Raw genomic sequence first — 23,398 nt, 5'->3', positions numbered from 1 at the left:
TTTACACATGACTGGCGTTCAGTGCTGCTGGCCGGTCAAGGCCTGACAATGAAACATGGTCGCTCTGTCTTTTGCCCGTCTTCACACGGAAAGCGCTCGACACTTTTCCTCTTCATTTCTCACTGAGGTTTGACACCCTGCTCGACATTGACTCAGGCTCCCCTGGGGGAAAAAGGCTCCTGCCACCGTAGGATCCTGCCTTAATTATGCAAAGTACAGGAGACTTTGTGCGATTTTTTAAAAGTGCGCCAGTTTCTGCTTTGGCAGTCACTGCCACGCTCCCCTACTGGGAGGTCCTGTCAGACTCCCCCCTTCCTCTTTGCTCAGGAAAATGAAAGGCTGGATAGAAAAGGCATAATGGAGAATGCATTTCAACTGCAGGGGTGAGATGTAGAGGCGTAGGAACTGACGACAGTCAGACCCTCATTTTGCGTTGAGCAGGTGGGAGACTCTTTTGTTCTCTTCTCGCTGTTCAAATCTATTTAGTTCCATGTAGTTGACAGAACTTTCAACCAGTAAAAAAAGGTTCCCATCTCTGTTCAAACATACCAAGTACTGTTTGGCGAGGCTATAGTGCTGCCGCCACAAAAGTGATTTGCATGCCATCGGCCTAATGGCAGCGTCATCGGTGTTGATAAAGCTGTCATTATTTTGACAATAGTAGGTTTAAATTAACTATTAAAGGTAGTGCTGCACGATTAATCGTGCAGAATGGTTGGCCAACTTGGCCAATTCAGTTCCTCTTATGTTTTTGCTGCATAAGAGAGAGACTTTAAGAGATGTTTAAGTCACTTTGATGTTGTGAAGTTGTTTAAAGCCACAGTTGGCTCAGTAGTTGCTCCAGGTGCTACATTTTGAATGTAGTATGTTCAGCAACTAAAGACTAAAGACAATAAATATTTTCATGGAAAAGTTTTGAATCGTGTGAGAATCGTGATCTCAATTCTCTGAGATTTACACGTGAACAAGATTCGTGCAGCACTAATTAAAGGCATGAACAATTTAAATTTATAAATGGTTATGGGATAGCTGGAGTGGATATACCATGTCCAAGTCTTTCATTTCGCTTTTGCATTTTGTTTTGCATCGCTTATTCAGGTATACTTGATGTTGCACATGTGTACAGCGTAGCGCCGTTTACCCACCATGCAAGGCTTCTCTCTGTAGCAGCCAGTCAGCAAGGTGTTTTTCACTGGGTCACTGTTGACGTTGGGAGGGAGCATTTCATGGGAGACGTTCATAATTCATCACGTCATTACCCAGTCCAATATGTTATTTACATGGCTGTCTGTTTGCTTTGTTGCCAAAAAAAAAGGCTTGCATGGAGTCCCAAACCACAGGTTTGAACTGTCGAAAGCTGTTGAAATCTCCCGGAGTTTCCATACTGTACGAGAAAATTTTCAATAGTAAATCATATTTTTTTTTAAAAGGAGGAAAGCTCAAAACTAAACAAAACTTGTTTTTTTCCGCTGTTAACCGTTTCTTCCCTCTCTCTTTTTTTGTTCCCTCGTTTTCTGGCAGTAGAAGACAATGTGACAGAAGACCAGCACAGTCCTGGGCAGACTGCCATTCCGAGCGGTAATGCTCCATTTCATATTTCATCATTTTGGGCTGGAAAAGTGGTGTGTGTGTGTGTGTGTGTGTGTGTCTGTGTGACTGTGTGTGTGTGTGTGTGTGTGTGTGTTCGTGCGTGAGCGCCTGTCCATTTGCCATTGTGTGCCTGTGTTTTTTTGTCTCTTTCTCTGTGAAACCTGAGTTCACATCACTGTGTCCAGAATGAAATGAAATGTGTTCCGCTCGTGTGTTGCTGTCCCTTTGTGTTTTCGCTCCACTCTGTTGTGCATGTACTGTATGTGTGTGCGTATGCGCACGCAAAAGGAAATACAGAGCTGTGTAGAATGCTTGCCCTTTGTGCGTGTACTGTATTAGTATGTCCATAAAAGTTTGTTGTGTTCCTGCGTGCAGGCATGTGTGTGCACGCACGCACGCATGCATGTATACTTGTACATATACAGTACGCATGCGTTCAAGTGTGCCTCAGTGCCTAAATTACGTGTGCATGTGTCCTGTTCTGTGTGTGTGTGTGTGTGTGTGTGTGTGACTGTATGTGCGTGTACAGTATGTGTGTGTGTGTGTGTGTGTGTGTGTGTGTGTGTGTGTGTCTTTGTTTCCCGAGCCTCTCTCTGTATGATGTAGAATAGAGCGGGCCAGATGAATCTGTCCTGTGTGTGTGTGTGTGTGTGTGTGTGTGTGTGTGTGCGACTGTGCGTGTGTGTGTGTCTCTGTATGGCCAGATGAATGTGTCCTGTCTTCCTCTCCTGCCATTCACGGTGGCCCTCCAGGAACAGAACGGTAATTCAGGTCAGGCTTGCAGAAAAGCCCCCTCTGAATGAGTCCCGGTCCTGACGCACCACGCACCGTATACTTTCATTTCATTTGTCTCTGGTAAAGGTTAAGTCTCATGCGTGGTTATTTTAAACCCGATATGGATGGCTTTGCCCAGCAGGCTGGGGACCCTGGGTACTCCGCGTCTGCCCACGTTAGTCCGGCTTTTTACCCAAAGCGCTTTTTTGCCCCGTCAAAGAGAGTCTTCTATGCAAAGAAGAAAGGGGCTGCGTGCATAACCACTTATGCCTATATACCTTATGCTATACTTATGCCTATATACTTTGTCATATAATGAATAGCTAAAATAGCAGCTCTATAACAGATCTATATCATAACTCACAATCCACTGCATCGAAACATGTGAGCATGTAGACTTGCTATTTGCTGTTTCTTTTTTTGTTGACAATTTTCACCTCTAATGTCATGCCCAAAATAGAGTTGAAAGAAGTTATAGGTTCTGGCTCTTCTTCTCAATCACTGTGCCCATTATATTAATTTGTTTGCAGTACGCCGGGGCTCCACTGCACCCATCGGGTCCCTTTTTAATCAATGAAGGGTGCTCCACTGCCGGCGGTTGCGTTTGGACGGTTCGTCTGGAGTGGACGCCGGCGTCACCCGTTTGCCCCGGTTCAGTTTTTGACGCCGGTCAGAACGCGACGCAGTCAGTGGAGCCCCGGTGTTACCCGTTGTCCTCTCCTCAACCGTTGCAGTTTAGTGCTGGTCGGGTTCTATATGCAAGATTCTTGCACTCAAAGTGTCCTCAAAAACGCCTGTGGTTTTCTCAGTTCAGGGACGTACTATAACGCCTGTGGTTTTCTCAGTTCAGGGCACGTACTACGCGCTTGGTATTGCTTATTTGAGTCTAGCCCTCTCCCTTTGTTGCACGCAACCCCATTCTCCCCCGTGGTAATAATTCTTTCATTACAATCCAGTGAGAAATGCTACACAAACAATTATCATTCTTAGGAGGACCAGACAAAGCACACCCATGGCCTGCGGCTGCATTCGTTCATTCGTATTGATAGGTATTGGCGTGGGGTGTTGGAAGGAGGTGTGTGTGTGTGTGTGTGTGTGTGTGTGTGTGTGTGTGTGTGTGTGTGTGTGTGTGTGTGTGTGTGTGTGTGTGTGTGTGTGTGTGTGTGTGTGTGTGTGTGTGTGTGTGTGTGTGTGTGTGTGTGTGTGTGTGTGTGTGTGTGTGTGTGTGTGTGTGTGTGTGTGGGGGGGGGGGTGGAGGGGGGGCTGCCTCCTTGGCGCCGGTAACCCCAGCTGAGGGTATGAAGGACTGGGCAGAAGAGGCAAGACTTTGCCGTCGGAGACCTCCTGTCATCCAGAGCCAAAGCAGAGCTAATGAGTGTGCCTGATTACAACGACCCCCTCAGACACATGCCTCTCCCCCTCTCTCCTCCTCTGCCACCTCCGTCTCCAGAGTGAGGGGAGACAGCCGCCACATGATCGATGTCTGCCTGTGGAGAAATCAAGGGGGCGCACAAATTAATTTCTCACTTTCCTTCATTTGACTTCGTCTTGACTGATTTATTTTTTAACCCCCCTCTCAAGATGCTTCGCTTGACGAACGGTCGATGAGACAGGAGCAGTTTGCGGGACTAAAAGTTTGGAGATTTAGCTTCAGCTCAAGAAATGTCACTTTCCGATGAATGGCGCCCGAGGCGCCATTCATCGGAAAACGGTAATCCGGCAGCCAGTGGTTAGAATACCGCTGGAATTGGCTGCTTTAATGTGGAACGTGAAGCCATGGCCAAATATATAATCAAATAAAGCTCACCTGCTTTTCGTGCATTTAGCCCTTTGATTGACGGCTACAATAGCCATTAGGCTCCTGACAAACTCTCAATCATGGTTGTTGAGAGCTGCCTCGTAAAGTAGACCCCCAGTTGTGTTATTCTGTTTTTCCTGCTAGCGTTCTGCAGGTCCTGTATCCCTATTTCCTCATTCACGTTTGATACACGTTAAAGACAAAAGAGGATAGACAGCATTATACTTAGTGTGTATGAGGGCAGGAACAGTGTGATATCTGAGATTTAATGAGGCAGCGTGCCTTTTTACCCGGAGAGTGTCGAGCAGGCTTAAGATCCGCAGCTTGGCTTCACCACCGTGCTGCCTGTGTGTAATTATAACCACATGCTCCTTGCTCTTTCTACTCTCTTTTATATATATATATGGTCCTTTCTTTGCCTCCCTTTTTTCTTTCTTTCTTCCTTTCTTCTCTCTTTTGTTTTTCTTTTCGCTGCTGCGGGGTCTCGTTTTTTGGGGGTCTGTTTTTTATGCGGAAGCGTGTGTCAGGCAGCTCCGTCAAAGTGGAGTGGACTGAGGCAATGGGAAGTGTTTTCGGAGAGATCTGAAGGGCTGTCTGTCTGGATGGCGAGGTGGCGTACAGCTTTTAGCATGGTGCGTAGAGAGCAGTGCGTCGTCTGAGGCAGTGGGTCTCTGGGCTGAGGCAGAGCCCCACAGATCAATGCACTGCAGGGCTCACTCACTATACAGCATGGAAGGCGGAGGAAAGAGGGGACTCTTTTCACTCCCCAACACTTCAGAAAATCGTATTCTCTATTATTAATTTCCTTTGTTGTTTTACTGCACTAATGGCGTGGCGAGGTGCTTTGGTTCAATATTATCACTCTCTGTGAGAGCGAGAGAGAGAGAGAGAAGGAGGCAGGAAGAGGGCGAGAGAGAGGAAGAGAGAGAGAAAGCAGACGAGAGAGTGCATTTGATACGTTGATATCATGTCTCTCGTTCGGTTGCTTTGATTTTCTTTTTTTTGTCCTTCATCCTTTTTTCGGTACAAAGGTTTGAGTGGTGGATGTCTGATGCCATCTGTGATGGTACCTGTGATGTTATGTTATGGTGCAACCCTCATGTAGCGCTGCCTGCAACCTGTGTTGTTTTTTTTATTGTTTGGTATTCCACCTCCTGTAATTGTTTGGCATATTCTCTCTCTGTTGTTTGCACTGCGCCATCGTACTCTCAGCATGCGTCGTACGATGTTCATGAATATATTGTTGATTCGTGGCACATATAATTTCTGTTAACATGCAGATTTAATGCATAATGTAGTGTAAAGTGTTCCATCGTGGCCTTCGTTTTCATTCTCTATTTTGCCTTCCACAAATAACCGTTTGTCTTGAAAGGTGTGAAATGCGTTTGTAACTATTCCCTTAACGTGAATAGGTGTGACTCAAATCAAATTTAGATAACAAACCATTATGAATAACGAGTCCCTCTCTTTCTCAAATGTGCGACGACTGTTAACAGTCAAGCTCACTGCAAGCCTCATCGCCGGATCGTGGCATTCTTTAATGATGGGGGGGATCAGTGGATGTGACGGGCTAAGTGGCGATCCCCAAATCCCATCCACACAGAAGAGGATACACTCCGAGGCACACGTGGTATTAGGATGTAGTGTGTGTGACCTATATATGGGCGCGTGTTCGCCTGCAAAAAGTTTTTTAGATTTTTAAATAATGAGGTGCCGGCAACCGTGTGAAGGTTATTCAATCTTAATGTCCTCCTATTTCTGACAGCCTCCCTCACTCTGATAAAGGAGAGCGCACACCTTTGATCAGGCCCGCCGACATGTGTCGACAGAAGCTGCTCGCTGGTTAAAATAAATTCTTAATTTGAACGTGGGGGAGGTGGGTGGGTGTGGGGGGGGGGGGGGGGGTTCGCCAGGGAGGGGGCATCATATGATCAAGATCTCTGGGAAACAGTGGGGGAAAGAGGAGATGGGTGAACGGGTAATGATGTATTTCATAGTAAGACACGGGCTGAGCCTTGTTGGATCCAGATACAGTATGTCTTAAGGGCAGGAGAGAGCCCTCTGTGTATTGGGCTGGATTGTACATACGTTAGAAATGACTGAAATTAACCCAGTGGTGCTTTAAAAAGAAAGAGATTAATATATGACTTTTGTAATGTTGCAATGGCATAGGATCGAAATAAACCATTAAAAAAACACCTGTGTGAACTGAACTGAGCGGTGCAGGCTGCTCAACAACACCGCTGGCTGGCTGCAGTTCTAGTGCTCGGTGTGAACGCCCCCTTTAGGCTGCTCAACAGTGCCACTTCAGTTCACCCAGTGGTACTGCAGCTGTTCGTACCCCAGACAGAGACGGACAGACAGACACGGCCAGTCATCGGAGCGATTAGGCACCGCTCAAAAAGGGAAAAAAATACACTCTTTCTTACACTTTTACATTTACAACGTTCTATGTACCAATTTTGTTTTCAAAGTCATACAATGACTCATTAGTCATTAGTAATGATTAGTAATGATTAGTGTTGGGGGCAGACACTCACAAATCACATTTATGTGGAATGGTTAAACATTAAATCAACTAGAAGTGAGCTCTAGCGACACGGGAAATAAAAAAAGGTGTAACGCAGAAACCTGTGGCCTGTAGAATGATGTTACCAACTTACCATAGCTGCACGTTGCTGTTTGAGGACGTTGCGCAGAGTGGTCCTAATGGGCAAAAGAGGTGGCTGAAATGTGCCTGAATAATGCATTCTATATTAATTGTACAATATGAGGGTTGGATAATAAGCCTAGACCCAAGGCAGAGTACTTATGTATAGTCTGGGATTCTGGTAGTGGGATACAATATTAGTTTAATTGAAACATACATAGTATGACTTTAACTTTCATGTCCCTTTCCCTTGTGCTTGGTTATCACATGAACATTATAATAATAATAATTATTAATATATAAAAAAAAGCTTGTAGGTCTGGTATTTTTGAAAAATTGTAAAAATGTGGCGCAAATCTTTGAATATATATTCTTTCAAAGTGAATGTTTTTAACTCGGGTCTAAATGGGTTAAATGGGGTGTAAGCCATTGTTTCCATGGGTTAACATTGCGGTTAAGCTGAGCGTTCTCTTCATAATGGACATTATGGTAAATTGTGACATGCTAGCAGCTAGAGCTTTGCCAGGCTGTTCTCTCTCTCTCTCTCCAGGGTCAATGTCCCCAGTGGTCTCGGTGTGGGGCCAGACAGTGGGGGGGCGTCTCTGCTGGGGACCGTGGGGTCCCCGGTGGGGCTGCGGAGAGCAGAGAGGAGAACATCAATTAAAACGTTATAAATATTTAAGGGCAAGAAATATTCAATAATATAAAGGTGGGGGGTCAAGATGAAAGTTTGCGGTATGATAAATGTCACCAGGCAGCCATAAGAGACAGACAGGAGCCTGGATGATGGATGGGTGCCGACGCAGACGTGATAGTAGACGGGCTGGAAAAGATGTCAATCACGTTTGTGTTTTTTCCCCCCCCCAGCCTCTTTGCATGTAATATCAATCGGCTTTAATCCATCTAAGAGGTGATTTATCTTTCGAAATTATGCACTCAGATCTTTATTAAATTCCCTCGTAAATAATTAAATTTCCTTAATATACCCATCTGGATGATCGTCTTGTGTGTATAGTAGGTTTAACCCCACCTCATAATTTCCTCATCAGAATATGGATCAGTGGTCAATATATAGTTCCCGGGGAGACCCCAACTTAACTATATTTTTATGAGCAGAAATGAAATTCTTTCAACATATGACCCGACCCCCTTCTTTCCTCCTCCATATTCCGCGTGTGTGATTGTCAGCCATCCTAAGCATGGCGGTATCGATCCGCTGTCCAGCCTGTAGAGACTGGTAGCCGAGGATGTCCTGATCTGATGGATTACTGTATGAGGCCCAGAGGCACAGGAACCTCAGTATTGACGTGGACTCTTTAACCCATTTTGGGCGCGAACCCCCTTTTGGTGTTTTTTAAGCATTATGTCATACTCTAGCTATTGGAAAAATAGCAGATCTACAAGCTCATAGCGCGCCACGAGCTTGTAGGTCTGCTATTTTTGAAAAATATTTTGATATATATATTCTTTCAGAGTGAACGTTTTTAACTCAAATGTTTGCTTCTGGGGGAGTCACATATATGGAACGACATATTTTCAGGTGGGTGGTCGGCGGCCAAATACATATATTTTTGGGGGGTCCTTGACATGAAACTGCTTGAGAACCACTGACATATAGTTTTTCAGAAAACTGACAGATTTTTAGAAGGCATTTGTAGAATATTTTCTCCGGTCAAAATCGGTTAATCCCAGGGTTGGACGTGACCTTCCCTTGTCAAGCCCACCCGACTCCGACTCCCCCCCCCCCCCCCCCCCACACACACACACACACCCCAAACGCGCAAGCAGTTTACTCTTCCAGCACCGGCAGCAACAACACTGGTGCATCATGGGCGGTTGGTTGAGAGCACCGACTTGTCTTTAGATCCACTGGACACAGCAGCTTGAACTTGAGCGGTGTTGTGTTGTGTCGAGAGGAAAGAAGGGGGAGCGAGAACTGAAGGATCAAGCTGAAAAATAAGTAGCCCGTGTCTTGGGTTCGTGCACATCTTATTCATGATTTAACATTTGGACTTGTTCGTTATGTGTTTTGTGTCACACTGAAACTTCTGAGCACACATAGTGTAGGTGTATATACCTTCCAGACAAATGTTAAAACCGTTAACATCGTCAAATCTTTTGGTGCACAGAAGTGTTATTTTTCCTCTTTTTTCCTCTTTTTTTTGCAACAGTAAGCTGAAATATTATAGATGATGATGTTATAAAGTCCCGGTGTAAAACACACCGACGTCTCGACCACCAGCTGCTCTAGACTATAGAAGCCTGTGAAAACACATGAAGCTTTCACAGAACATTTCAAAGCACATTGTGAATCCTCTTGTCTTGCATGCGTTGTGTGGATGAATCATTACTGTAAGTCTATATTGTGTGGCTTCTGGCCCCAGTCAAAAAAGCGTCCCGGCGTCCACCCCGCCCCCACCCGCCCCAGAGCAAAGGGAGAGGGCCTGCATCTGTGAGGATCGGGTTGGGGATTTTCATTTTCTTGAAACACCTTCTGTTCTGTTCTGCATGGTCCCACAGGGGACCACAGCGCTGATATTTTTAGAGGGCATGTTCCGAGCGCCTCCGTCGCCAAGAGGGAAGGACAATGGAGGGTGTGATGTTACATCAATACTTGGCCGCGAGTGGGGGGGGGGGGAAGTAAAGGGAAAAATCCTGGGTGGCCTTGATGAGTTCTGGAATGCCTCAGTCCTCCTCGAGGAGTTCCACGCTCTCTGTAAGAGCACCCTACAGAAATGAGGACTTAAAATGGCCGCCCCGTGTATACATACGGGCCCTGCTCCTTGGCAGACTCTGCCACGCACCGGTGCAGCAGCTCTCCCTCCGTGTCCTTAGGCAGTGTTAACCGTGTGCTAGGCAAAAAAAAAAGAAAAGCAGGCCTCCTAATGTTCCCCTCCAGAGTTTTGGGACATGCTGAGGAACACTGGCAGCAGCGGGGCTCAGTCAAAATGGCTGCCGGTGAAGTACAGGGCTCCTCTCCCCCACAAAGCTTTGGGAACTAAACTAGTGGGGCATGATTGTTTGATTGTGAGTATGGCTTTGTAATCAGTCTTATTGTACTGAAGTGTGATGGTCACAGCAGGGGAGAGAGGGGGCTGCAGGCCATGCTGCCTAATTACAATATGCTGATGCTAGCTAGCTGCTCACACATTTCTGTTGCTCTGAATCAAGATGCTTAAGGTGTGATACCAGTGGCGCCGTCAGGATGGAAAAGGTGCGGGGACATTATTTGGGGGGGACGGGGGACGTCATGACTCATTATTGTGTATTAGCTGACGCCTTGATCGAGTTGAGACTAAGAGCAACTGCAGCTACGTATATGCAGCCAATACACGGGAAAACTAAATAAATAAGTAGACCAGGCATCCACCACTAGTGCGGGGACATTCAGACCCAAATGACTCCCCCTCCGGCGCTTAAGTGTGTGCTGCTACCGACGAATGACGCAGGTTTGTCTTGGCCATCGTTATGTCACTGCCTCGTACACCTGCAGACCTTTCTTCCTGTCGGGCTGGTAGTTTGTAACCTAATGCCTAGTGCCGGTTCAAGGTAGTCCATGGCCAACCCCTGGCACTGCTACACACAAAGCCAACAAGAGACAAAACTGCAGATGGATTGAAGAATATTGATGTGCGCGACCCGCGGCTGCCTGCGAGCAAGGCTGAATAATTCAGAGAATTGTGTCGTGACAACAGTCTTAACACACCAATCTCGCTTTTGTGTGTGTTATACTGTGCTATGCTTTTTTTTCACCCGTAGTACTGGGCCTCAATGTCTACATCATATGGCTGGGGCTTACTCCGTTGTCGGACAACCGACTGATGCAATTCAGCACTCCGGTGGTGGAATTTCATATTTCTTTAGTCCAACCAAAGCTGCAATCCTGGATTTATTAACTACAAATATTCCCATCAGTCTGGTTTCATATACTGAAGTTTTGCTGTGGTGCAGCAGTGGCAAACACAACTTAAAATCATTTCTAATAACAAGAGGTGTGTGTTTTTATGTGTGTGTGTGTGCGCATGTGTGCATGCACGTGTTTGTACCGCGTGTCTTTTTCTTTTTGTGCGTGCCATCGGCGCGAGGTCTCGGAGCGTGTGCCTGTGCATGGCTTCACCTGCCCACTAGTTCTGTTATGGCGTGGAGTGGTTGAGTTACAGAAGCTCAAATTGAACCTGCATTTTTATTACAGCCTTTTATTATTGTTTTTATTAAATCCGCAGTCTAGAAACCCATTTTATTGTCACCCAGAGGGGAAAGTCTAGTGCCTCGCGCAGGGGGGGGGGACCCTCGCCTGACTATGTGTGGCACTGTCATTTCCAGTGGTGTAAAAGTAACTAAGTACTGTACTTAAGTAAAATTTTGAGGTATTGTACTTGAGTGTTGTCAATACTTCTACTTCCACTCCACTACATCTCAGAGACAAATGTTGTTAATTTACATACAACAACCACTTCAGCCCTATATTATACATTCCGGCCATTTGAAAATAGCCGATCTACAAGCTCACAATGCATTGTGGGCTTGTGGATCTGCTATTTTCAAAGAATTATTTTATACATTTATGAAAACTGAGAAATGGGACATTCTGATACCAATACTTTAGTACTTTTACTCAAGTAAATGTTGAATCCCGGTCTCGTAACTCGTAGTATTTCTACATTGCAGTATTGATACTTTTACTCTTTAAAGGCGAGTGCTTTTTTCCCACCACTGACCGGTCATTTCCCCTGTGGCTCCCGTCGTTCCAGATCCAGAGAGCGGCGCCCTTGAGAGGCCGGCGGAGGATGGCGTTGGAGAGGCCGCGCGTCGTCTGAGGAGGAAGAGGAGGCTGCTCTCGCCCGAGGAGGAGGAGGAGGAGGGGGAGGAGGAGGAGGACGACGACGACGAGGAGGAGCCGGCGCTGCACAGCTGCGACAGCTGCCGGCAGGTGTTCGAGTCGCTGAGCGATCTCACCGAACACAAGATTAATCAATGCCAGCTGACAGGTAAACAACGCTCAGCCCACCGAGCCCTTCCTCTTCTTCTTCTTCTTCTTCTGTCCCCGGCTCACACTCTCTCACTCTGCCACTCGGCGGCTCTCTGTGTGTCTGTGACTCTCACTCCCACTCCGTGCCTCGTCGCTAGAGAGTATGCCGCGCCGCATCACCGCATGCCGGGGTGCTCCGCACACACACCGAGGGGAAAGCACCCCAACGACACGCCACTCTAGACTACCGATGACCTTGGACCATTTCCAACCGTTAAGCGTACTCGCACGCACGCACCGCAGACGTGCGCGACACACCGCACACAAATAGTACGTATGTGCGTACACACACCTGCACAATCGCATCCCTCCTTATGGTCGTATATTATGGTCTCTGAGCCAACAGTCTGTCTCTCGAGACAGACTGTTGGCTCACACAGTTTTCAAATACATCCATCCGTCTTCAACCTGCTTATCCGTAGTCGGGTTGCGGGGGGAAACGGCTCCACCAGAGAGAGTTCAATGTTGAAAATGAGTGGTTTTAAGTGGTTAAGAGTGTGGTCAGGTAGTCCGACCAGGAAGTGCTGCAGTCCAGTCGACACACACACACACACACACACACACACACACACACACACACACACACACACACTCACTCTACAGGGCCGGACACACACACACTCCACCGGGCCGGGGGACACATACACACTCCACCGGGCCGACACACACACACACACACACTCCGGGCTGGGGGGGGATGGCACCGATCTCCTGGGAAGCCCCATAGCTGGTCCAGTGGCGGCCAGGGATGCTAGCTAACTGCTAATAACACTGAGTGGGGCTGAGAAGAGGGAGAAAGGGTGCCATTGGCAGACTGTGTCATTGTCCTGCTGATGGATGAATGAGGCTATAAATACCCTGACAAGGTGGCAGACAGGACTAATGATGTGAGCTGAAGGTTTCCATGTGCTTCTCCTGCTCCTGGTGTCCTCCTTTACACGTCCTGATGGGCCCACGTCGAGAAGAGAGCCATCTGACACACATTTCACAATGTTTGGGCACGGACCACATCTGTTTCTCTCTCTCTCTCTCTCTCTCTCTCTGTGTGTGTGTGTGTGTGTGTGTGTGTGTGTGTGTGTTTATCTGTTTGTCTGTCTGTCTGTCCCTCTCTCTCTCTGTCTTTCGTACTTTCAAAGGCAGAACATAAGCAGGGTAACGTTTAACGAGGCTGTTTCTTGTGTTTTAGAGTAGCTGTGTGTTGTCTTAAAAGTAAATGCAGACCACTGCTCAATAAAAAGGCCAGCACAGCCTCTGCTCTGTTTACGTTCAAGCATAGTTGGATTTCATACTTTCTGCTGCCCACAACCAGCCGACCACAAATTATAGGGAAGGAATGGTTCTGAGTGGTCTCTGATTTCCAAACAACCAAAAAGATATCCCACATGAGTTTTTACAAAGATTTTCCATTAGCTGGAAGCTGTGCGTGCGTACGTGCGTGTGTGCAACCGCGCTCATTTGTGAGTAGAAATGTTTTGAGACTCCATTATTATTACATGCAAGTGTGAATGTACATGCCTGTATACGTGCACCACTGTGTGTTCATGCGTGTGCTAATTTAGGCGATTCTCACAGTACTTTAAGGTGTGAGAATCTATTTAATGTCCACATTCACGTTATCCCAACAAAACCATTCCTTGGTTTGAGTGGAATTCCCTGTCGCCTTTTTTCAGGCCATCACGCCACGCCATTATTGATTTGAGGACATATTGTGGCTGGCATTCCAATGAATACATAAAGGCCATTATCTAAGACAGGTGGGGCAGGTCCTCGCCGTGATTGAGTAAAACCCCTTATTCTTTATGGTTAATATGTAAGTATATGATGAATAGTTATTTCATTTAATTGGCTAAGAGTACCCGTCATGACTGCAGGCCTGTCTTTTATGCCGTTTTGTGCTGTGATTGTGACCAACTCCATATTTCTTTTTTTTCTCCTCTTCATATAATTAAGGCAGCCCTTTATAAATGTCAATCTTACGGACAAATAACTCTTAATTGCTCAATGGTGAAAAAGCGCCGTTTGGAGAGGAGCCCCTGTGGAAGGCAAACAAAAGATTCTAATTGCCATTAGGGTATTGTGATTGTGCAGAAACACTCTATTAGCATTCAAACACAGTGGGAGAAAAGAAACTTCTAGACGGCATACTAAGTACTCTGCGTGTGTGTGTGTGTGTGTGTGTGTGTGTGTGTGTGTGCGTGTGCGTGTGCGTGTGTGTATGTGTTTGCGTGTTTGCTGGAAAATGGGAGGAGATTTCCTATGTGGCGTTATGTAGACATCCATGACCAATTAATCTGACTTACATCAAGCCTCTGCTCGCAGATGGATCCTTTATTAAAACCATTTTCTAATCAACCACGAGCACCTGCTAAATTCTCCCATTTCTCCATTCTAAACGTCTCATTTTTGTTAAACAAATTGCCGAGCTTGACTGTAACAAATCTCCATATGGAGATTTACGTGCGATTCTCCCCACAAAACATGTCTGGCGTCCCAGCTGATTCCCCCCCTACGTGTACACCGACCATGGACTCACTCGTGCAGACAGACGAGCATGCGACGCACACACAGACACACAACCTCACATGCACTCTCGTCCCGTCCTTCTGCCTCTGTGCTGCTACAGTGCTATGATCCATCCCACATGGCCACAGTACAGTACAGTACAGTATACAGCCATCTTGGCATCAATAGCAATAGTGATACAAAACAAAGTCTTAATAAACAAGACTCGGGCAATACGTTTGACCACACCCAGTAGACACAGCCGAAGAGAGAAAGATGTTACATGTCACCCCGATCAATTGCAGCCATTGTCTCCCCCCACCCGCCTCCCTACTGGCCGAGGTATAACACCTTTCTGTGCACTTAAGCCGCGACCACTGCAGTGCGCTAAGGGAGCGCAAGGGTATGGATTGCCTCGTGTCCCCGATGCGATCGGTGCTATCGATCGTGCTAATGCCGGACTGCGGAGGAAGGCGAGAGCCTGAGAGAAGGGAGAAGGAGGGAGAGAGAGAGAGAGGGAGGGAGAGAGAGAGAGAGAGAGGGAGAGTGCTGCAGGAATGCATCCCTAGGGAGCCCGTCTTGGGCTGGGGCAGGGCTTCAGGAATGCTCCCCAGGAGACCCTCGCCGAAAGCCGGGGCAGGGCTGGAAGAATGCTCCTCTGGAGAGTTGAGAGTGGAGGCAAGCTGGGGCAGGGCTAGAGGAATGTTCCCCCAGAGCACCCCTCTAACTCTGGGGCAGGAGCGGAGGGGCTCCGGGGAAGGGTGCGGGGGGGACGGTGGGAGTGCACTCCCCCCCCGTCCCCCGTCCCCCCTCCGGCTCCAGGATGGCTGCGGATCAGGTTTCCGTGTGGGGATCAGCATCCTGCCGACAGGGCTTTAGGCTGCCCTGGGGAGGAGACAAGAGGCCGGAGGCACTGCTATTCCACAGGCCTCTCCAAAAACACTTCGTAAATGCTTTGTCTCACTGTTTCATTGTGTTGTCTGACTGTACAGTCTCGTATTGTTACCCATCCGTTGCAGAGAAAGTGCATACGGTTTGTCTTTTGTTCTCGGATGACACTCAAGTTCAAGTTCATATGCCACATATGAGATTGAAGAACGGTAGGCAGGAAAGCATGTGCTTCTCAATATGTTAGCCCAACGAAATATCCTGCAACTTTCATTTCCACGTCGGTTTACTTGCCCACATTGTAAATAAAAATAACACCTCTAGTGCCAGAATTTAATTCAAAAGATTGCATTTTCCACCTCCCTTTCTTCGCTTGCAGCTCTCCCAGTCCAAGCCTCTGAAGGCATTTGAATAGTCCTGTGCACACATGGGCTGTCAGCCTGGTGGCCATTCTTTCATTACGGGCCCCTGCTCCCTTGAGCAACACCTTTTCTTGTGTCCTTCACTAGAGGAGGGGCATGGCTGCTCCCCCCGGAGAGATCTGTGGCCTGCTATTTTAACCCTCTGCGAGATGACCTTTTTAATAAGTGTCTTTCTCTGTTTTCCTGCCGGCCACTGTGCGAGCAAACAGAGCATGTCTTCTGCTTCCCTCAGATAAAGGAATCAATCAGAGTGGGTGCAACAGAGAGAGAGAGGGACGAGAGAGATAGAGAGAGAGACAGAGAGCCGGAGAGAGAGAGAGAGAGAGTGCAAAAAAGAACTGGGCCATATGGATTTATATTATGTAGATTTTCCTTTCTCTTCCCTGTAGACATTTCAAAATGCATTCTGCTTCAATAAAGTACATTTCAGATTTATGAGAAAAATACCAATGAGATGGCGCACATTAATGCTCCGTGAGAAACAATAATAACATCCCTCCTCGATAGAGATGTTGTTCATATCATTGAATGAACGTAGACAAATGTTGGATATGAAGAACTCAAATCTGTTTTCTGACGACGGGCGACCACGTTTTTGTTATTAAATCTCCATTGACTTGTTTTCCTCCTTTTTGGTTTTTACCACGACATGTTTGTTTGAAGCATACGCAGCTCATTTGCATGAAGTCTTTGGGTCAGAAAGCAATGGAAATATTCAGTAAGACCCACAGCTATGAACAAACTGTTGGCAGGCCATGTTTTCTGCTAACTTGTTTCCAACGACTTCCAATTGGTTATACTGGGGGATTTTCTTTTTTTTATACTTCTTCTCAACCAACTTTGTGTATTGATCCAACAGCTGCCTTGTGGCTGCCGAGAAGAATGTGCCGTTCTGCAAAGAAGACTGTATTTGGCTTTAAAATGAAAGGGCCTCACATACGAGAGGAAGGCAACGCGAGCGAATAAGGCCTGATTAGCCGATCGCTGAGCCGATGGCGTTCATCAGAAATTCAGCTGCGATTTTTTTCCTTCCCCCTGCCGGGGCGTCTTGCGACATCCTAGTACAAAGAGCAGCACACTGATTACAAGGCTTTGAAAAGGGAGAGAGGCGGTCAGGGGAGACTAGCGACTTCTGGCACAACGCAGCCACTGAAAAGAGACCTCATGCTAGAGTGAGCTCTCAGAATTGAGCTCGAGTTCTTGTGTGTGTGTGTGTGTGTGTGTGTGTGTGTGTGTGTGTGTGTGTGTGTGTGCGCGCGCACACGCATTACTATACTTGTGGGACAAATGCTCCTATACAAGAATATTATAATTTGAGAAAATAATTGTTTTGTTATGGTTAAAAAAGATAATGGGAGTTGGGCTTACAATTAGGAAAAGACTCAGGTTGAGGCTAGGGTTAGGCTTAGACATTTAGAGGTAAAGTTATGCCTCATTTACACTGTGTCATGCAATGGAAATAGCTTTTTTCAGCCTTTAGGGTGAGGAAAACACTAAATAATAATGGACAAAAGGGTAAATAAAATGCATTTATAACATTGTCTTCCTAAAACGTTGATCGTCCTCACGTATAGTGTGTGTGTGTGTGTGTGTGTGTGTGTGTGTGTGTGTGTGTGCGCGTGATTGAGTCTCTGAGATGGAGACAGAGTATTAAAGGAGGTGTGTTTGACTCCGCGGTGCAGCATCCCTGTGCGTTTCCCCTCGGTGCGACGGAGCCAGTGCGTTTCCCCTCGGTGCGACGGAGCCAGTGACGTTAACGGGAGTGTCATTAGGAATTCAAAGCGTATGCCCTCGTGAGGACGCCCTCTTCCTCCCACTCCCGCGTGCCTCGCTCGCACCGCACACATTATGCACCATATAAAGTATTTATTGGCCTTTGTCAGACGAGGGCCTGTTTAATTTTTTTCCCCGGCGAAAGACAATCGAGAAATATAAGAAACGAACGACGCAGCAGCTCGATCGCACCGTTTTGTTTGGGCTCGGGCTCTACGTCTGTGTGTTCAAGGCGGACACGACGGCACCGCGGCCAGCTGTGAGACTCCCCCCTGCCTCCTCCATATTCACACTCCTCTCTTTATCTTCCCTCACTCATTTTGCTCCCGCTTCGGTCCGTCCTCCACTTAATCAAACAAACGCATAACAACGCACACATGCAGCACCTGCATGCTTGTACACTTTGCATTGTAGACGACACGTAATTCATCACCCGTGGGGCTAAATACACGCTGTGTGACTCCATGCCGTTGACCTCTTTCTTATAGGTAGGCAGCCGGCATGGCAGATAGGATGACATGTGGACAAAACACAGATCATCTCGTGTAATCTCAGCATTGTATGACCTGGGTGGACTGATATCAGATGCAACACACTGTTATTAGTTCCCTCCTCCTTCTCCGCGACATATTATCTTTCTTACAATGAGTCACCTCAGTATTGTGACAAGAACCATGGCCAGGGTGCTGCTGGTGTCTCTGTTCCTCTTACTCATCTCTCCCTCTCTCTCTCTCTGTGTCTCTGCCATGCTCTTTGTTCACACTCTCCTCCTCAGCCTTCAAGTCTTTCTCAGCGGCAGAGGCAGAAGAATGGCACATTAAATCTTAATAGGACTGCGTCTGGCCGTGTTGAATTGCAGAGCGTGTTAAGCCGGCGCTTTCCTCCCCCTTGGCACGCGCTCGTGGAAGTGGAAAACAATTGAATAAAAGAAACCGCTCCCTCGCTCTGTAACACCAAGTGACTTTGGCTGCTCTGCTGCCGAAGCCGTGAAACAACCGGCTCACGAATGACTTTACCCCCCCTCCCCCCTCTCTCACAAAGACAACTGTAACGCAAATTATATTAGTCTCTTTCACGGCGCACATAGACAAGTCGTGCAGTACAGGTATAGGGCACGGGATTTGCTCGACCACCAGCACCGAAGCTGTGCAACATTCCCCTAAACAGTGAAGGTAGCAAAATGACTGCAGACTTACAATTTGGTACATGCACCTTTTCCAAAAACTTAGCCAAAATGATATATATTGAAGGGCTACAGAGAGAGAGAGGGCAGGTATGGGCAAAGGCATAGAAAGAAATATAGCACGAGTAGACTGAGAGAGACACTGCAGAGTATTTGAGACGGAGAAGGCACTGGAGAGACGGACACACAAGTTAGTTAGTGGAGAGCCAAAAATACGGAGCTGCCGGAGTCCAGGCCTGCTTTGTGAGGCAGTCAGAGGTGGTAATTAGCCAGTGATGAGTCGACTGGTTGTGTGTCCAGCGCACAGCGCTGCTGGGTGGGGCTGTGGGAGGCAGATAAGACCAGCGGTGGGGCTTATCTCGGAGAAGGACAGGCACCAGGCCTGCCAGGCAAAATCCACCCACAGACCAGCCCCATTTTATTAATGACATCATTAATGCCAGACAGGTTACGTGCACCGACTCAGAAGAGAGAGAGAGAGAGGGTGGGGGGGGGGGGTGAAAAACAAATAAAGTCTCAATTCCTGCTCGGCCGGCCCAGCCTAAAGTACCCAGGTGCCAGTTGACGTGTCTTGAAAGTGAGGAGGTTGTGGGGATGTTTACCAGATAGAGACAGCCTACGGAAGGGCTACAGAGTGCAGGTTTTGGATCTTACCTCTGGGCTTTTCTCAGTCTCTTTGGGCACCTGGAATTCAAATGATTTCTCTCTCTCTCTCTCGCTCTCTCTCTCTCTCAATCTCTCTCAATCGTGGTAATGCTCACCAGAATAATGATGAAGCAGATACAAAGGAACACTATAGAACTCGAGGAATGTAAAATATATATAGTTTTTTGTTCCGCATCTTACAGTATCTGTTTTACATGCACATATTTTGGTACATGTTTGCACCTTACTGTTACATCTATGTCCAATGACAATTTTGCTCAGACAATTTTGATACAGATTTTATTGTGGCGTGCTTGACAAATGAGTGTTCACTCACTCTGGTTTTGAAGTAATAAACAATCGTGTGAAGTGTGAAAAACATGAAGAAACATTTGTGCGTAATTAACACTCCATATTAGCATATCAAATGCCACAGCGCCTTTCAGAGGGCCATGTTTCTATAAGATAATATGCAACAAGGAGTCGACGGGACTGAACCCCTTAAACACATTTAGACCTGAGTTAAAAAACATTCACTTTGAAAGAATATATATTCAAAGATTTGTGCCACATTTTTACGATTTTTCAAAAATAGCAGACCTTCAAGCTCCGCTATGAGCTTGTAGATCTGCTATTTTTCAATAGATAAATTATAACATATATGTTTAAAACACCAAAAGGGGTTCCCGCCCAAAATGGGTTAAACACATTTAGGACTGAGGCCGATAAAAAAAAAAAACATCTTCTAAATCCTAAAAGTTTTCTGAAAACCCTATGTTTTTATGTCAGTGGTGCTCAAACTTTTTCATGTCAAGGACCCCCAGAATTATCTGTAATTGGCCGCAGAACCCCATCTGAAAATATGTTGTTCCGGGGACCCCCCCCCCCAGAAGCAAAGATTTGAGTTAGCTAAAGTATAACATAATACTTAAAACACCAAAAGGGGTTCCCGTCCTGAATGGGTTAAACCCTGGGCAACTTTGACGATGGAGAGGGCCACTATATTTCCTCACTCCAGAGGGCCACATTGCATATTACATTCCATATTACATTGCATATTGCATATTACATTGCATATATGAGCTTGTAGATCAGCTATTTTTGCTATTACCGGTATTTGAATTGGGATCCTGAAAATAACATCTTTATTTAATTTCATATGCCTTTAATTAGGCTATAGCTATGTTAACTTCATGAAGTAAATACAAATACATTGGACATAAGAAAAGACAATAACATTTTAATACTATACAGCTACTAATTTAGACGGGTAAAGCGGGTCATGTTTGCAAATCAATAATATATCAGTATTCTGATATTAACCTGAGGGCCACATTAAGTGAAGGTGGGGGCCGCATGTGGACCCCAGGCCGCCAATTGCCCATGTATGCCCCACAGTACATATGCACATCACTGGTGCGCCAGTGCGCATGCGTCGACAAAATGCATGCTGCGCGGCAGATCAAAGGCATGGAGGCGCTTTTGCGTACCAAGGGCTGCGGCCGCTGGGAAAGGAATTTACTTCCTGAGAATCCTGACGCAACATTCCCCTGCATTACACCCAGGCACTTGTCAAAAAGTCAAAGAAGCAAAGCCCCGTTATGAGCTCTGGTGTCACGTACTATCAATGTCTATCCACGTCCTGTAAGTAGACTTAGAAATAAAACTAGTGCTGTTGACTAATCATTACAAGTGGCTCTTATTTTGAAGAGGAAGTCTGTTTCGGTTGTAACCAAGCTGCCATGACAAGCTGTTCGGAGCACTAGTCTAAAACCAAGTAAACAAGAACCCACTTGGCTTAGACACAAGCTTTTAGCCAAAGTTCATATGAAAACCATGCATACTGTATGTCACTTAAACAATGTACACACTTTGGAATTATGTTAATCATGGAACCTCTGCAGCGTTAGGTGAGTAATTAATTGTATCTGTGTTGGAGGCTACAGGTGTGTACGTCTGCAGAGTTAATTTGCAATCTCATGCTGGCTATAAAGTAACTTTGTGGTAGAGTAGAGACGGTCTCCCGCCCCCACTGAGCGCACAAAGCAATGTCTACAGGTGCTCCTCTGAGAACTACCCCAAAAAGTTATCTGCACCTCTGACTATATATTGGTTGACTGGAGTCTCCCAGGGCTCTATACTAGGCCCGCCCACCTCCAGTTTTCGCTCTACCTCCAGCCAATCTACAAGCCTCTACGTATATCATTGCAATGTGGCATCATGAGATTGTAGATCTTATTGTTTTGTCCCTATTCTAGGGACGTTCGCCGGAATAGGGACGCTATGCGGGGTTCAATAGGGATTTAAGGCAAACAAGAGGTTCAAGCCCCTACAATATTGCACCTAGGTTCTTCGAATCCTATTTCAAACAGAAACCTCTGCTGGCTTTTGGATCATAAGGCTCACTAATGAAAAGGTCACAGATTTTTTGCTTATGCCTGCGTGGAAATGTACTGCACATTGATCCCCATAGGGCTTTTTCCTGAGACGACGTTTGCCAAACTGGCCGGTGGTGTGGTGGGGAGGAAGGGGAGGGAGGGAGACGGAGCTAGGGCGGTGGAAAGAGTGACCAGTCCGACAGGTTTATGTGTCCCCGCGGGCTGTGCTCCGTGGAGCGGACCCACAGGAAGGAGCAAAGCCAGCTGTGACGGCATCCTGCTAGCCACTGAAGTTTAGGAACTCTGGGGCTCCACTATCACTGGCTCGACTTTATCCCCCCCCTCCTCCTGTACCCCCTCCCTGGGGTTGTTTTTGTTGGCCAGGCGGGTGGTGTTTGGGTGGGGGCCGATGTGCGGGGCCTGGTGGAACAGCCGCTCCTATGCTTCAGGATACGGGGATATGGGTTCACCCACCCACCAGGACAGGGACTCTCAAATATCACATGAAGTAACACATTTTTTGTTCCTGTAAGCGCTAATTGCCATTTTCAGACTGGAAGGTGGGTTCATAAATTTGGGGTTTTATGGGCAGGATGGGTGTCGTTGCAGGTCTCCAAGGCCACCAGCTGGACTGTGCTTTTTGGCAGGGCGAATAGAGTGTGTCTGTACAGTGTTAACAACGGTATAGAGCCGTGCTGTCAGCTAATACAGAGATGTCCTGTTAATGTTAAGAGCAGTGGACAGTGGGGGGGTTCCACCGCCGCTGAGAATGTAAAGGTCATCTAATCTATTCCACCTCCTCAACCTGCCTTGCAGATCGATCGATCATCCGGGAGGAGTCAAATCGATTTGATCAGAGAGCCTCCTCTCCTCGGAGATGGCCTTCCAGCGACTGGCTTGCACCTCTACGGGAAGGGGTGCAGAGTGTGCCAGCTTTGCACGTGTCCCTGTGATAAGCCAAGGCATTAAAATAGCTGATTAAATAGTAAGTCGCCACATGTGGTGGCCAAGCTCTTAATAAGCTGCTGTTTTAGAAGTGTTGACTACTGTTTCTATCACTTCATCCTCTTATGTACATTCAGTCTTTGAGCAATGGATTTATGGTGAAAACAAATGAGTTATGCGGAAAAAGATCTTTATGATTAGAACACTGTGTGCCCCCAGTCAGTCAATGCATGGTTCCACCCCGCACATTGTGGGCTTGATTTGTGGAACATACCCCACAAATAGAGTCAACAGACAAAAAGGCATTGTGTGATTGGATTTTAATCCGATTGCATTATTATTCTGGCCTCCCATTGGCCATTCATTACTCTCACATGGAGCCTGTGTGGGCTGGGATTGCCCAATCAGGCGTTGGACTGTATTCCGGAGAGCATGCTTTCGTTTGCATCCTTTTAAACCCTGCGAGTCTTCCCTCTCTCCGGGCCCGCCAACGGAATACCTAATTCCAAAGTAAACTGATTGCTCCCTCCAACAAGATTACACTGTGATGATGTTAGCCAAATGAGACCGCTATTCGGATGCAACCAGGGCGGGCAAAGGATGCTTACCAGAAGATGACTGATCAGCATGTTAAGAGAAATGAGGTTGGGAGAAAAAAAAAAAAGAGAGAGATAGAGAACGAGGGCGATAAATCGAAAGAGTGTAAGAGAGAGTTGTCCGCGTGGGGGTAAGCAGAAATGTAATTTGCCTCTCACCTCAGGCGACTGGGCTCTGAGGCCAGTAAATATGCAAACAGGCCAAGCCCGGCCATCAATATGCAG

General features: G+C 46.8%; 1 protein-coding gene across 6 annotated transcripts in view; it reads left to right on the top strand.

The window, feature by feature from the left end:
• znf521 (zinc finger protein 521) overlaps positions 1 to 23,398 on the top strand; it is a 140,975-nt gene that overhangs the window by 11,142 nt on the left and 106,435 nt on the right. For 3 of the 6 annotated variants that reach the window (XM_080778639.1, XM_080778636.1, XM_080778637.1), the window contains 2 exons: positions 1,522 to 1,578; positions 11,564 to 11,800. Coding sequence is in view for 3 of the 6 variants with exons in the window: in XM_080778636.1 (XP_080634762.1) it covers positions 1,522 to 1,578; positions 11,564 to 11,800 (294 nt within the window). In the remaining 3 variants the exon portion in view is untranslated. The remainder of the gene's footprint in view (positions 1 to 1,521; positions 1,579 to 11,563; positions 11,801 to 23,398) is intronic. The other 3 variants (XM_080778640.1, XM_080778638.1, XM_080778641.1) reach the window with 2 other exon arrangements.

Source organism: Protomyctophum bolini (genome assembly GCF_963924005.1).
Source record: "Protomyctophum bolini genome assembly, chromosome: 12".
Taxonomy (NCBI): domain Eukaryota; kingdom Metazoa; phylum Chordata; class Actinopteri; order Myctophiformes; family Myctophidae; genus Protomyctophum; species Protomyctophum bolini.
This window is presented reverse-complemented; position numbering and strand designations above follow the sequence as displayed.